Raw genomic sequence first — 13,372 nt, 5'->3', positions numbered from 1 at the left:
TCTTTCCCTTTTTAATAAAATTAGATTGTTCCTTGAACTCTACCCATAATTTTCTCCTTATATGTGAATCAATTTTTTGTTATCATCCCTTGATGTAGAAGGATGCTTTGGTTTGGTAAGCATTCTTTAAACATTTTGTTTAATATTAAGTGTTATTTCTCTGGTAATAATAGTTGCCTATGCTTTGTCAGATGCCTAAATGTCCTACAGAATAAAATATTGCCTAAAATTATGTCGGTAATACTGTTTATTTTTGCTTTAATTTGACCATCCTAAATGGGAGATGTTTATTACCTCCATCAAGGAAAATTTTCTGTTGGGATTGCTTGTTTGACTTCATGCACATACTCTTGTGTTTTGCATATCTGGTCTTTCATGTTTTGTTTTCTTAGATTTTTGAAAATCTTTTGTGTTTGCATCTAAAACTACTTTTTTTTTCCTCTGATGATATAAGCTTTTTTATTTTTAGGGCATGATCAACCTTGTTCTTGAATGTATTGATCGCTTGAATGTATACAGCAGTGCAGCTCACTTTGCAGATGTAGCTGGGAAGGAGGCTGGAGAAGCATGGAAATCCATTCTGAATTCTTTGTATGAATTACTAGGTGAGACATATTATGGATTATTGGATATTTTTAGCTCAAAATAGTAAAGGATAAAGAATTACATAACTGTTGTAGTACAGAAGAATTTCCACTGTGTAGAAATTTAGAAAACAAATTAAGTAAGATTTTTACATTTGTAGTTATTTGATGTATTAACAGTCAATTAAAGAAGTTGTATCAAGAATTAGAAACATTTTAAAGTATCCAGACTAGGTCCAGAGAGTGAGCATCTCCATGAAATTAAATTATGACCTTTTGGGCTGTAGGTGGTAGATGATGGAGTCTAAAATTCTGTGGTTTGGTTCTTCATAGATGTAGGGTAGAGTTGAATTTTTTTGTTACAGTTTAATTAATCCCTTGTTACATTAAGCATAGTGCCGACTGGAGGGATTAGTGGCTTGATTTCCAATTGGCAAGGCTAGAAAATTCCTTCTGAGGAGTCTGCCTGTTTTGTACAAAGTATTGCTTCCATGGACTTGTAGTGATGAGAACAACATGCAAACTTTTGTTGACTTCCTGGTCTTTGTGCCCCTCCTGCCCTCTGATGTTACTTCTCTAACTGCTTTATCTTCTGGCAGCTAATGCTCAGGCAGCTTGTCTTTCATCTGGCTATGATGAATTTGTACATTGCTCTGTTCTGAATAATGCTGGATCTGTACAGTAATTACACAGATGACAAATGAATATTGCTTGCTCAGTCTTGCTTCAGCAAACAGTACTTTGTTTTTTGAGTCTGTACATAAATAACAGTAAACTGTAATGCCAGAATTCATGTCTTTTATCATGTCATTGGCGTTGTGTTGTATTTCGCTGTGATGAGAATGAAGGCATTTATAGATGCTGAGAGTGGATACTATCACATATAAAAATCATATTATCTTAGAGTGGTTTGGGTCATAAGAGAGCTCTAAAGATCATCTAGTCCAGCCACCCTGATTGCAAAAAAGATACTTCCTTATATTCAATCTAAGTCTGCTGTCTTTCAATTTGAAATAATTGTCATATGTCTACTAAAGCATCTGTCCATTCTCTATTACAAATCCTTACATTCACTGTGAACTTGTACTAGACCCTTTTGCATTACAAAAGAATGTGCAGGAGTATATGCAGTCATGTGATGTTAATGTCTGACTGACCACATCATGGTTTTTATTTCTTTAAAACTGAATGCTGGTCTTGTTCAGAGTACTAGGCAATAAGAAAAGCAACCATAGAATGTTATTTTTTGTTTGCAGTTTAAAGTGTCTGTGTGCCCCATTTAATGTGCAGCTTTAACCAATGAATACTAACCTTTCACAAACTTGCGCTGAGCAGCATTTATGAAACCATCTGTGTCTCATTGCTGTTAATGAAGTTAAGTTTAGTGACATGTTAAGTGCTAAACTGTTACTGCCTTCATTTTATGTTCCTACCTGAAGCACAGTGTGATTGTGTGGCTTGCCTATAGCCAGTAAAAAAAGTCACTGTCAGAAACAGGTGTTCCTTAGTTCTGGTCTCTGTGCTTTAACTAGATGTTCCCCTTCTTATGAATCCCAAGTAACTTGAAAAAACTGTGGTCATGATTACTCAAAGGTGTTAAGATTTCAAGGTGCATATTTTTTTCTATTACATAATACAGCAATAAAATGGATTTTGTTTTGCTATTAGGTTTTGATTTTCTTCATAAGAAAACTGGTGAGGAAACTGCCAGTTTACAGAACTGTCAGTGCTCAAACATTGCTCTTCCTCTTTGCTGATACAGACTTACATCATATATATGACATTAAACTAAGTTTAGCCTATTATAAATGAAGTAGCATAAAAACATAGTAAAAATACACTACAGTGAGTTTGTGCAACAACAAAACACAGATTTTTAAGAGGCCATTGTCTCTTAGCAGGACCAACAGTCTCTGCTGCTGGAAATAATCACAGAAACTTCAGGGTGAAATAATTTGTTGGTGGAACTGGAAAAAAAATCTTAAGAAAACCAGTTTGTGCTGTTCCACACACTGAACAGAAATCTTTGTGCCTCAGTCCTTCTTGGAGTAGAGCAGAGGCTTCTCTGAGAGCCTGTGTGTGTGCACATACCTGCAGATGCAGGTAATCCAGGACAGGGCAAGCTCGTGGATGCCTGCTGTACTCAGGGAGATTCAGTTCAGTTGTACCCACCAAGTCAGTGCATGATTCAGTGTGCCTCAATCTTCAGCTTAAAGCATGAGGGTGAAACAGATTCAAAGCTGTTACTTCCTCCCTACAACCTTTTCAAAAGTACTGCAAACAGTTCCTAGGCATATATCTTGTTTTCCTCCTTATTACTCCTGAACAGATGTATTGTAACAGTAGAAAATAATTTGCATTTGTCACCCGTGCTGGCTTCACACTCTGCTTTTGCAATGTTTTCTGTCATTACAAGGATACTGTTTTACAGAAACTTGTTTCTATAGTAGCAGCTGATTTATGTGGTGTAAGTATGGACTTCTTCATGTAGAGCATTTTGTATGGATTATTGAGATGATTGTAGAGCCAAAAGAATTCAAATTCTCTAAAGGTCAGCTTGATATCAAAGGTATTTCTTATGCTGAATTCTATCACTTATATTATTTAAATTTAAATCTAAACATCAGTAATTAGAGGTTAAGACTCTATCTTACTGCATCCTTTCTGACAAGAGAAGATAGGAATGATTTAAATTTAAATGCACTTATAACTTTGATTTAATTTCTCTCTCTTTTGCTCTGTCTCTTTTCCCAATAGCGGCTCTGATTCGAGGAAATCGTAAAAACTGTGCTCAATTTTCTGGATCTCTTGATTGGTTGATCAGCAGATTAGAAAGACTGGAAGCCTCTTCTGGTATGCTTTTTAGTATTTTAACTTCCTTATTTGACCAGTTTTAAATTCTTTAAAGTTGGTGATATACTTGTTCAGCCTTATTATAATGAAGTTCTTATGAGACCATAAATTATGTTAATAAAGTGAGATTTATATTTGTAACATTTTTTACATACTGATTTCAATTGTACTTCTACTTTAAGTTCTGGCAGTCTTACCATTTCCTTGACCAATTGGATGTAGTGTTACCTTTTGATTCAGGCAAACAAAGCATTTGATAAATAGCTGTTCAGTAGTGTAAGTTAGTATTAAGTTTTTTTCTAATTCTAGTATCTTTCCTTTTTTGTAAGTCTGCTTGTTTTCCAAGGTTTTCATCAAACTAAATATAACAGAAATCATATGGAATGGATGTAATTTCTTCTGCCTAACAGTGTTTACCTGTGTTATGCATATACATTTCCTTTTGAATCGCCTCTTTTGCTCCTGATGTGTAAATTTCTATTTAAAGTTAACAAGAAATGTTTTTTCAGTAGCAGCTGAGTCTGTTTTGCTTTAAATACAGTACTTTTTACAATTTGTTTGGAAGGAAGCCTCTTGCGACCCTTTCAAGACTTCTTTTTTATAATAATGCTAGAGTAAGTTCAAAGGCCAGGAAGACTTGTAGTCAAAGCAGTGGGAAATATAATTACAATGACAGTGTTACATAGCTCTCCAGTTACATATTTGTGACTTATTCCCATCATCTTCTTGGTTTAGTGTCATGTGTTATTCCATGAAGTGGAAAGAACATAATGATTGATTAAAGAGCTGTCCTCAGGAACTGAAATTGCATACCCCATATGATTCTTTCCCTTCCTCAGTCGTGTGTCTGCCACAGATGGATAGTGTGCTCAGGAGTCTTTGAAATATTAAGGCCAGGAAGGAATGTCCCCCATTGCAATAGTTCTTTGTTTTATATTAGAAAATGGTAAACATAAAAAAAAAAATCACAAGCATAGCACAGCCCTTTACGGTGGCATTAATAAATGAAAAATACCCTGCTATTGCTTAGTATTCCACATAGTTCCAGGAGTTGTCTCAGTGCAGGTCGCTATTTGGCACGCATTAATAAATTTCTTACCCTGGTTGTATTCAATGCATCAGCAGCTGTGAGAGCAGATGTGTCCTATAGTAAACGAGGTGTTTGTATTCCCCTCAGCTTTGTCATTAAACATTCATGGGCATTTTGTTTATTTGCCATAAATCTGTTCCTGAGATGAACTGACCAGCAACATAGGAAAATATTGTCAAATGTCAGTGACAGGAGTGTTCTCCCTCTCGGAGCTGAGGGTGAACTGGCATGGCATTCACTAGCTGATTGACAAGATCTGCGGTGGTTCATTGCTCTTATAAAGAACAGTTACACACTGATGCTTCTCCTCTTGCAGGTTTTTTCCCTTTGTCAACTCTTGGGGCAAGCAGAGAGTTTAAAAGTCAGTTATTCTTGGGGCTGAGAACTGGTATGGACACTTTGAAGCATTTGCCCATGTAAGCCCCTCCAGACAGCAATGTTTTATGGAAGTACTTTTGCAGAGTTTTGTTCCATGTTTTAGTTGCAGATCTATGGCCTTAGGGCAGGGGACCTGTTTTACTGCAGGATTACTTCCTACTCCTGGCATGCACCTGATCTGTTTCAGCCTGGTATGTTTATGCTCTGAATGCTTGAGCAGCTCAAAAGATGAAGCAACAGGAACACGAGAGTCTTTGCCTGTATCACTACTTTAGTTCTCAGCTGGTGGCTCAGACAGATGGCTGCTTACAGCATGGATGGCTAGTTAAAGAGGTTTGCAGATCATCCTGTCATTGCAGCTGATACACTAGGGTTGGTGATCCTAACTAAATAGGTGTCATAACTGAACATCATTTGTGTTGGTTTACATTATTGTTTGGGGAACCTGCTCTGCAGGTGATGTGATCTCCTTGCTGTATTGAGCATTTGAGTAACTTAATTTAAACTGAAACACACACATGAAAAATGTGAAATTCATAGGTTAAATTATTTTTCCACTATGCTCCACTTGTCCTGTGGCAGCATTAATTTTAGGAGAATGATCTCACAATTATGCATTTGCCTGGGATTTGATTGCAACTTGCTTAATTTCAATGTATATCACAAGATCTTAATGGTGAAACTATTTCCTAAAAGATGAACTTTTACATCTGAAACTCTCAGGGTAAGGGCTTTAAGAAATAATGCAAAACTTTTTGCTCAGCTTTTGGAGGTTCAAGATGAAATTTCTTATGACAGCTCTAAAAGTTCTGTGTTACATAATTTCTGTTATGTACATATGTATTTTTAATTTTTAATCTCAAACCACAAAGATTTGAGAATTAAAAACTTAATAGTCTATGATAGTATAGTAAGGTATGAGATGCATTCTGTAAACTGCAGAGTATTCTGACACTAGTTGCTCTGGGTAGTGAACCTCCTGACATGCTACAAGATCTCTGAATGTACTAATATTTGCAATACTCATTTGTTCTGAGTTTTTTGCTAGGAATTAGGCCACTTGTACTCCATCCCCATGTGTATTGGTAACATAACTTCATGTTGCCTCCAAAACTGATTTTATAATAAAGACTTTTTCTGGTTTTGAGGAAGCCAGTTATAAAAGATGCTATTTAGGCTGTCCTTTTGTTACCTTGCGAGGCACAGTAGGTTTAGCTTTTAGTATGTAAATGTAATTTTCTGATTTTTTTGTGGGATGCATGCTTGCCAGATTTTAAGCTTTATTTGGCTTGATGGGATGAGGATATTCACTGTTGTAATTTGCAGTCATAGGCCTTCAATAGGGAGAAACACTGGCTTATATTAAACCTTTAAACTAAGAATACATGGATACATATATTCTCATAGCATATTTTTTTTTCTGAAGGTAAAGTGTTTATGAGGAAGACCATAACCACGTTCTGTTAATCACATCAAAATGTTCACCTTCAACATTAAAGTTGTCAGCTACATCTCCTGCATGTGTTTTCATGAATGTATTGCAATAAAGATTTGATGCTACCAACTATTATCTATAATATTCCTGTTTTCGTTTTTTTCTTGTCCTGGAACTAAAAGTGTTATGAAAACAGAACAGAGCCATTAAACATATAAACAGCATTAAACTGTGAATTGATTGTACAAATTAGATCAGAAATTGATTAATTTCCCAAGCTGCACTGAAGCAAAAGAAGGACAATGACTATCTGTTCAAGTAGAAATATATCTGAGGGTAGACCATGTTGGAAGTGAGATATCACACAGCTAATGCCAATGCTAATGCTTCAGCTGTCTCTTCAATCCATAAATTAAGATTAGATTAGTTTTTCACTCTGAAATATATTCCAGATGGGATTAACTAGCCTTACTATAATTTTATAGGCAGTAAAACATAGGGAAAAAAATTAGTAATCTAATGTTGAGGAATACATTCATTGCAAGAATCTCTCTTTGCAGCCTGCAGTTGAGCTGCTGCTTGAGCTCTGGGTGAGATGAGAAGCCTTGAATTGCTGACTCTTAGCATGGCAAAGGAACCTGTAGCCCAGGCAGCTGACACTCGGAGATAGAGAAGGAGCCAAGGACCCCCAGATTTCTGCATGCTTAGACTGTGAGGGTGTAAAAGCCCAGGAGCCCACAGACTCAGACTGTTCTGAGTTGAGGTTCCAAAGGTGCCAAAAAGGATCACTGTGTCCAATTCTTACGTGAATGGTCTGTACAGGGATTGAACCCACAGACTTGGTATTACTAGCACCATGCTCTAACCAGCTGAGATAATATCAGGTTCCGGTGTTGGGGATCTGTCCTTGGAAGCACCCAACTGGAGTTAGCTTGTTAGTCATTGTACCACAATGAAATTATTTTAAGGATTGGGACATCTGAGATTCTGCTATGAGAAATTTGGGGTTGAGCTGGCAAGGAAACTTGGTCTAGCTGTGCAAGTGTGGGGTGTGTAGCTCTAAAGGGGCCATGGTGCAAGAGTGACTGCCAGAGCAGCTCCTGAATGATTGGACAGGGAAGTTTCTCTAACACGATTATCCTCTAAGTAAAGGTTTTTGAAACCAGGTGAAACCAGGTGTTAAGGATTTTTTTCAAGTGTGTTTTATTCTAGTATTATATAGTATGACATTAGAAGAGTCCTGAATATACATGCTTCCTTTCATCTGTTAGTCATTAAGAAAATTTTCACTCTCCTTACTATGAACTCTGCATATAATACTGTTTAATTATATTAGACTCAAATGCTTACTGCTTTTCTACCTTGAGTAACTCCAGTGAAAATGGAACAAGTCTGATTGTCTTTACTATAGATAATCTAAAAGTGAATTAGTCTGAACAGACACTGCATACTCATATGTGATTTTTTTCTGAAACAGAGGGAACAAAGCATGTTTGGTAATTAGCATTCAGATGCTATAGCAATTCAAGAAGGTGCTGGGGCAGCTGGACCTAATTGATAACATACATTTATTATTGAATGTTTACATCTTCAAAGGATTTTTAATTCTGTTTTTGAAAATGTTAAGACTACAAAATGAATCCTGTATACTATTTTAAGACAAAAGGTTATGACTCTACCTACAGAAAATTCCAAGGATATGGTTGCCACACTTAAGGGGTGTCATTTAATACTGAATTACTATTTATATTGATAAAATATGTTTCAGTGCTAGAATGAGTGGTGGCAAATGTCCAGTTACCATGTTTTGAATGATAATTTTGAATGATGATTTTTGTGAATTACCAGATCACTGTGACACGCAAATTTGTTGATCTTGTTCCCCCTCTAGATCAAGGATCCTTTTCTAACCTCCCTAGGTTTACCATGATCAGTGACCCCTGACCTCATCTAGTTCGTAGGCTGGGTGGACTGTGCTTACAGCTATGTTGCTACAGAGCATCTGCTCTTTTAGCTGGCTCTCATGGCTTTTAGGTTTTTACCCTTTTTAACAATATTGTTACTGACAGTATTCATAGAATCATAGAATGGTGGAGTAATGGAAGTGCACATCTATTGCAACACAGAGTATACCACTGCCAAAATCAAGTTTAGTATGTTCTTTTATTTATAGTTAAGGCTTCTTGTGCTTAAACCTTCAGGGCTACGGAATCACTTTGGGAGCTCATCCCTACCTCATTACCCACATGCCTTTTCTCTTTGTATATGCATTATTTTGTCTACAAATATATTAATCAACACACTTTGTCTGAAACCTGTTGACTGGATGAATCAAATGATCACTTATCTGTTGTCTTTCACCTCTTCTACATTTCAGTCCTTGAATAGTCCCTACTCTTTATTAGTGATGACAGCCTATGTCCCTCAGACCTCTGGAAGAAGCAGTAAATAGTATTGGGATAAATGGTGATGGTGGTGTAGGTTATCTGTAGCAGCAGATGTTCTCTTCCTCACAAGGATCAAAGAAGGGCCAGAGTACTCTCACTGAGAACTACCATATAAAATCACTATTTTTCCCACATCAAGGGGAGTTTGCAGTGCTACAATTTCCTTGAATGGAAGGAGGGCATGGCAAAGAACAGAAGACTCATGCTATGGATTTTGGTTTGCAAGGATTAAGCTGAGTGTTTGGAGATGTGGCTTGAATAAAGGACTGAAGACAGAATGATGAGAGCTGTACATTGCTAATAGGAATTGCATATCTTTAGATTGAAGGCTGCTTCTCAGCTATCCTTCAGCTCCTTTGTTTTCTCTCATGGTGGCCACAACTGTAGCAACAGATAATGATGAACTACATGTACAATATTTCCCTTTCCCAAAGGCAGAAGATCCTAAAGCAGGTGTTGATTTGGTCCAGTACACATGGGAGTTTGTTTTATTTCCCCATTGCAAAGAAATGTTTTAGGGCTAATGTCTCTTCATGGAAATGACTGCTGCTTTATTGGGTTTGTTTGTCATATACAATGATTTTTGGAACTATTTCATGTTCATGAGCAACAGATTGCTAACATTATGTACAGTTATGACACTATATGCACATCGATGAAATAATTCTTTTTTTTTTCCCCCCAGGAATTCTAGAGGTTTTACACTGTGTGTTGGTAGAAAGCCCAGAAGCTCTCAACATTATTAAGGAAGGACATATTAAATCAATCATCTGTCTTTTGGACAAGCATGGAAGAAACCATAAGGTAGGTAAAGACTAAGCAAGTATATTTAGATGAACAAAGCAAGCTCATTCTTCTGTGTGGAAGTTAATTTCAAATAATTTAATGCTGTTTCGATAATGAGAAATGAAACTTACCCTAAAATGTATAGAAGTAGTTTGAAGAAGCAAAGAGAAATATTACCTTCTTTTTGGCAACAAGCATTGATACATAACAATTTGTGAGGGAAGTGGGAAGAATTTTTTAATGTTAGGAGAATTTCAGAATTATTCTAAAATAAAACCACTGTGTTGGATGAATGACATACCATTACATGTCTTCTAGTAACAAGATATAGAGCATTACATTGCCTGAAGTAATTAACCCTGACAATGAAAAAGTATTTAAGATTAAAAGGATCTTTTTTTTTTTCAGGTTTTGGATGTTTTGTGTTCCCTCTGTGTTTGTCATGGAGTAGCTGTACGGTCTAATCAACATCTAATCTGTGATAATCTCCTGCCAGGAAGAGATCTGCTCTTACAGACGCGCCTTGTCAACCATGTGAGCAGGTACAAAGAAAAAGCAAAAAATCTCTATCTATGAACAAAGAAAAAAACCCCAACTTGTGCTTAAAAGAAATAGTCACTAAAGAAAATCTCTTTTACTTCCAAAACTTTTGTTATGATTTGTTATTCTTACTAGGATTTTAAATTCCCTTTGCCATAGTGATTAAATTTGAAACGTGGCTCAGAGAGAGCTGTCACAAGCTATAGCTGCTCTAAACTATTTTAAGTCTGCAAAGCTGTAGTCTCTTCTAAAGATTATGGTCTAGATCTAGCTGTGCATTCAAAGTATTGTCAACTAATGTCCTGTGATTGCCTTTATATTTATGATCTTCTGAGGTCAAAATTATGATCTTTGGTCAAAGTTAAGAACTGAGTGCCAAACACCTTAATCACTGCCTAGAATATTTAGAGAGTGCCTTCACCCCTCCTTTCACTTTTAGAAGCTACCTTCAAGCAGACATTAATAACAAGATGAAGCTAGTACCATCTTAAATTGGTAAAGTATCATTTACAAATATTATTAAGTAAATGCTTTTCCAGAGTTTTAATTGATGCTGAGACCAAAGAGTGCAGCCTTGTGAGAAGATTTGTGGGATCTTCTGTCTCAGACTTGTTTATTTTTAAAAGTCTCAATCCTTGAGAATGAAAATTGAAATATAGAAATAGTACTTATATTTCAGAGAGCATAAGATTTACTAGAGGCTGAAAACCATAAAAAACCTACACTGTACATTATAAGGAGGCTACTTAAAGCTAAAGGATCTGGGGAACTGATTGTCTCTCTTAACTTGGCATTGGTGGGGCCACACCTGGAATACCGTGTTCGGTTTTGAGCCCCTCATTACAAGGAGGACTGTGAGGTGCTGGAGCATGTCCAGCGCCCAGCAATGGAGCAATGTGTTCCTCAGCAATGGAGCTGGGGAAGGAAACTGTTTTGTTTACTCTGGAAAAGAGTAGGCTCAGGAGAGACCTTATCACTCTCTACAACTCCCTGAAAGGATGCTGTGGCCAATTGGTGGTCAGCCTCTTCTCCCGAGCAATCAGTGCCACGACAAGAGGACCTAGCTCCAAGCTGCACCAAGAGAGGATTGGACATCAGGAAGAAGTTTTTCATGGAAGGGGTGGTTAAGCATTGGAACAGGCTGCCCACGGAAGTGGTGGAGTCATCATACCTGATAGTGTTCAAGAAATGACGTGACACTTGGTGCTGTGGTTTAGTTGTCATGAAGATACGTGATCAAAGGTTGGACTTAATGATGGTGGAGGTCTTTTCCAGCCTCAGTGATTCTGCAATTCATGATTAAGCTTCTGGGATGACTTTGGATCTTCTACAAGGAACACAGACTTGTCTTTCCCAAAAAAGGTGGTAGAAAAGTAAATTAGTTGTTCCATATTTTTGCTTTGCATTAGAAAGGTGTGAATGAAAAGATTCTTATTCTTGCAGTTATAAAAAAAGAAATATTTTCTTCAGAGGTCAATAAGAAAAAGACATCATTGAAGAAATTTAGTGTTAGATGAAGACATGTATACCTTGATCCAAAAACATTTGGCAAAAGAATTTTCTAAAGTATTACTGGAACTTTCTAAGATATTGCTTTGGAATGGAAAATTCTATTTACAAGCCTCTTTTGAGCAAGAGAAATTTTGCTGATAAGGTTGATTAAATTGTGAGGTCTGGGCAAAAACATAATAAGGTGCTACTATTTAGGCTGAAAAGAGTAATAATTTACAAATAATATTAATTTTCTGGAAGACAGATTTCTCAAACACATTTTGTTTTTAAGTACATTAAATTTTTGACTTGGAACAATGTGAATAGTATCTATACTTAAACATTTGGCAAAAGACAACCCATATGCTTCTAGAAGGACAGTGTATTGGTCTTACCTGATAAAACTTGTTTTTTTGTTATCAACCAGATCAGTAGAGTCTGCTTTTACACTGACATGTATTTATTTAACCACCCATACCAGCCTTTCTTCCTCCCCCTGCATTCCCTCTAACAGAAAGCACACTGACTGAGACTAGCTTAGAGCTATAGTTTTTTTGATTAATCAACATGAATGGAGAAAGAAAATATTTATACAAGTAATAACCCAATGTAGTGGTGGAATGTGAAGACTACATACACTCAGTCTAGAAGTTTAAAAGATTTTTTGCTATATGGGTAACCAGCCATTGCAGAAATATAGCTAGTATTGATTTTGGGTGCTTCTGTGCTCTATGGTTTTAATTCAAGATTGAATGTCTTTCTTAGTACAAAGCTGACACAGAAATGACTGTCTGGAGAGATATTTTTTTGATATGAGAGTCTATATTCAATATTATCCCCAAAATCAGATTAGAAAAGCATAGGTTTCTTTCACTTTTTTTTTCTCCCTCATGACCTTTAGATATGATTCTACATATTGCTCTTCTGCTAGATATTGAATAAGTACAGCAGTAGCTTGCTTTTTTTAAGTAGTCTTGTGGAGTACTGTAAAACCGGTAGCAGTAGGAGCATCACATTGATGTTAAGGATTTCTACAACCACTGCAAATTATTGAGTTATACAGGACTTGGAACAAAGAAGGAAGACATACAAGAGAATTTTGAAATAGAATGACTCTTCGCTTTTGTATCTTTTAAAATGTTATTCTCTTGAATGGATAATCGGTGTTACAGAATGCAGTTTGCTATGTAAAATTAAACCTGCAATGTGTACTTACTACACTTACATTGGTAACTGGTGAATAGTTGTGATTTTTTTTGCAGGATTTAACATCTACTAATCATTCAAACACATAAACAAATTACTGTTGGCATCTGAGTGAGGATACTGTTTCAGCTCCTGAAGCACACATTTTTTAAACTTAAAATGTATAGACCATTTTTCACCAGAATAAATGAATGAATAAATAACTAAATATACTGCCTTTTGGGAGCTAATGTCTAAGATGTTGCCTAGAGGGTGCCTCAGCTTGTCCAGAGCACAGATTATCCGTTGTTACTCTTCTCAAGGGAGCATAAATGGCATAGCAAGCTGAAACCTGGGTAGAATCAAGAAGGACTATACAGATTTGGGAGTGCAAGTGAGAAGTATTGGAGCTGAAGCTACCTCTTTTTTTCCATTTTTCCAGTTAGAGGAACAGGTGCAGCCAGGAGTCATGTGGAAAAGCCAAAGGGTAATGGGTACAAGTATCTCCTGGGGAAATATTGATTGGAGAAAAGAGTAACATTTTTCAGAATGAGAAGAATCATTCATTAGAATAATCTTGCGG

General features: G+C 36.4%; 1 protein-coding gene across 1 annotated transcript in view; it reads left to right on the top strand.

The window, feature by feature from the left end:
* The window catches only part of RYR2 (ryanodine receptor 2), a 284,661-nt gene that overhangs the window by 99,080 nt on the left and 172,209 nt on the right, over nt 1-13,372 (top strand). The window contains exons 15-18 of the mRNA XM_031058757.1: nt 470-605; nt 3,342-3,437; nt 9,473-9,591; nt 9,982-10,115. Coding sequence (XP_030914617.1) covers nt 470-605; nt 3,342-3,437; nt 9,473-9,591; nt 9,982-10,115 — 485 coding nt within the window. The remainder of the gene's footprint in view (nt 1-469; nt 606-3,341; nt 3,438-9,472; nt 9,592-9,981; nt 10,116-13,372) is intronic.

The sequence above is a fragment of the Geospiza fortis genome, unplaced genomic scaffold, assembly GCF_000277835.1.
Source record: "Geospiza fortis unplaced genomic scaffold, GeoFor_1.0 scaffold381, whole genome shotgun sequence".
NCBI lineage: Eukaryota > Metazoa > Chordata > Aves > Passeriformes > Thraupidae > Geospiza > Geospiza fortis.
This window is presented reverse-complemented; position numbering and strand designations above follow the sequence as displayed.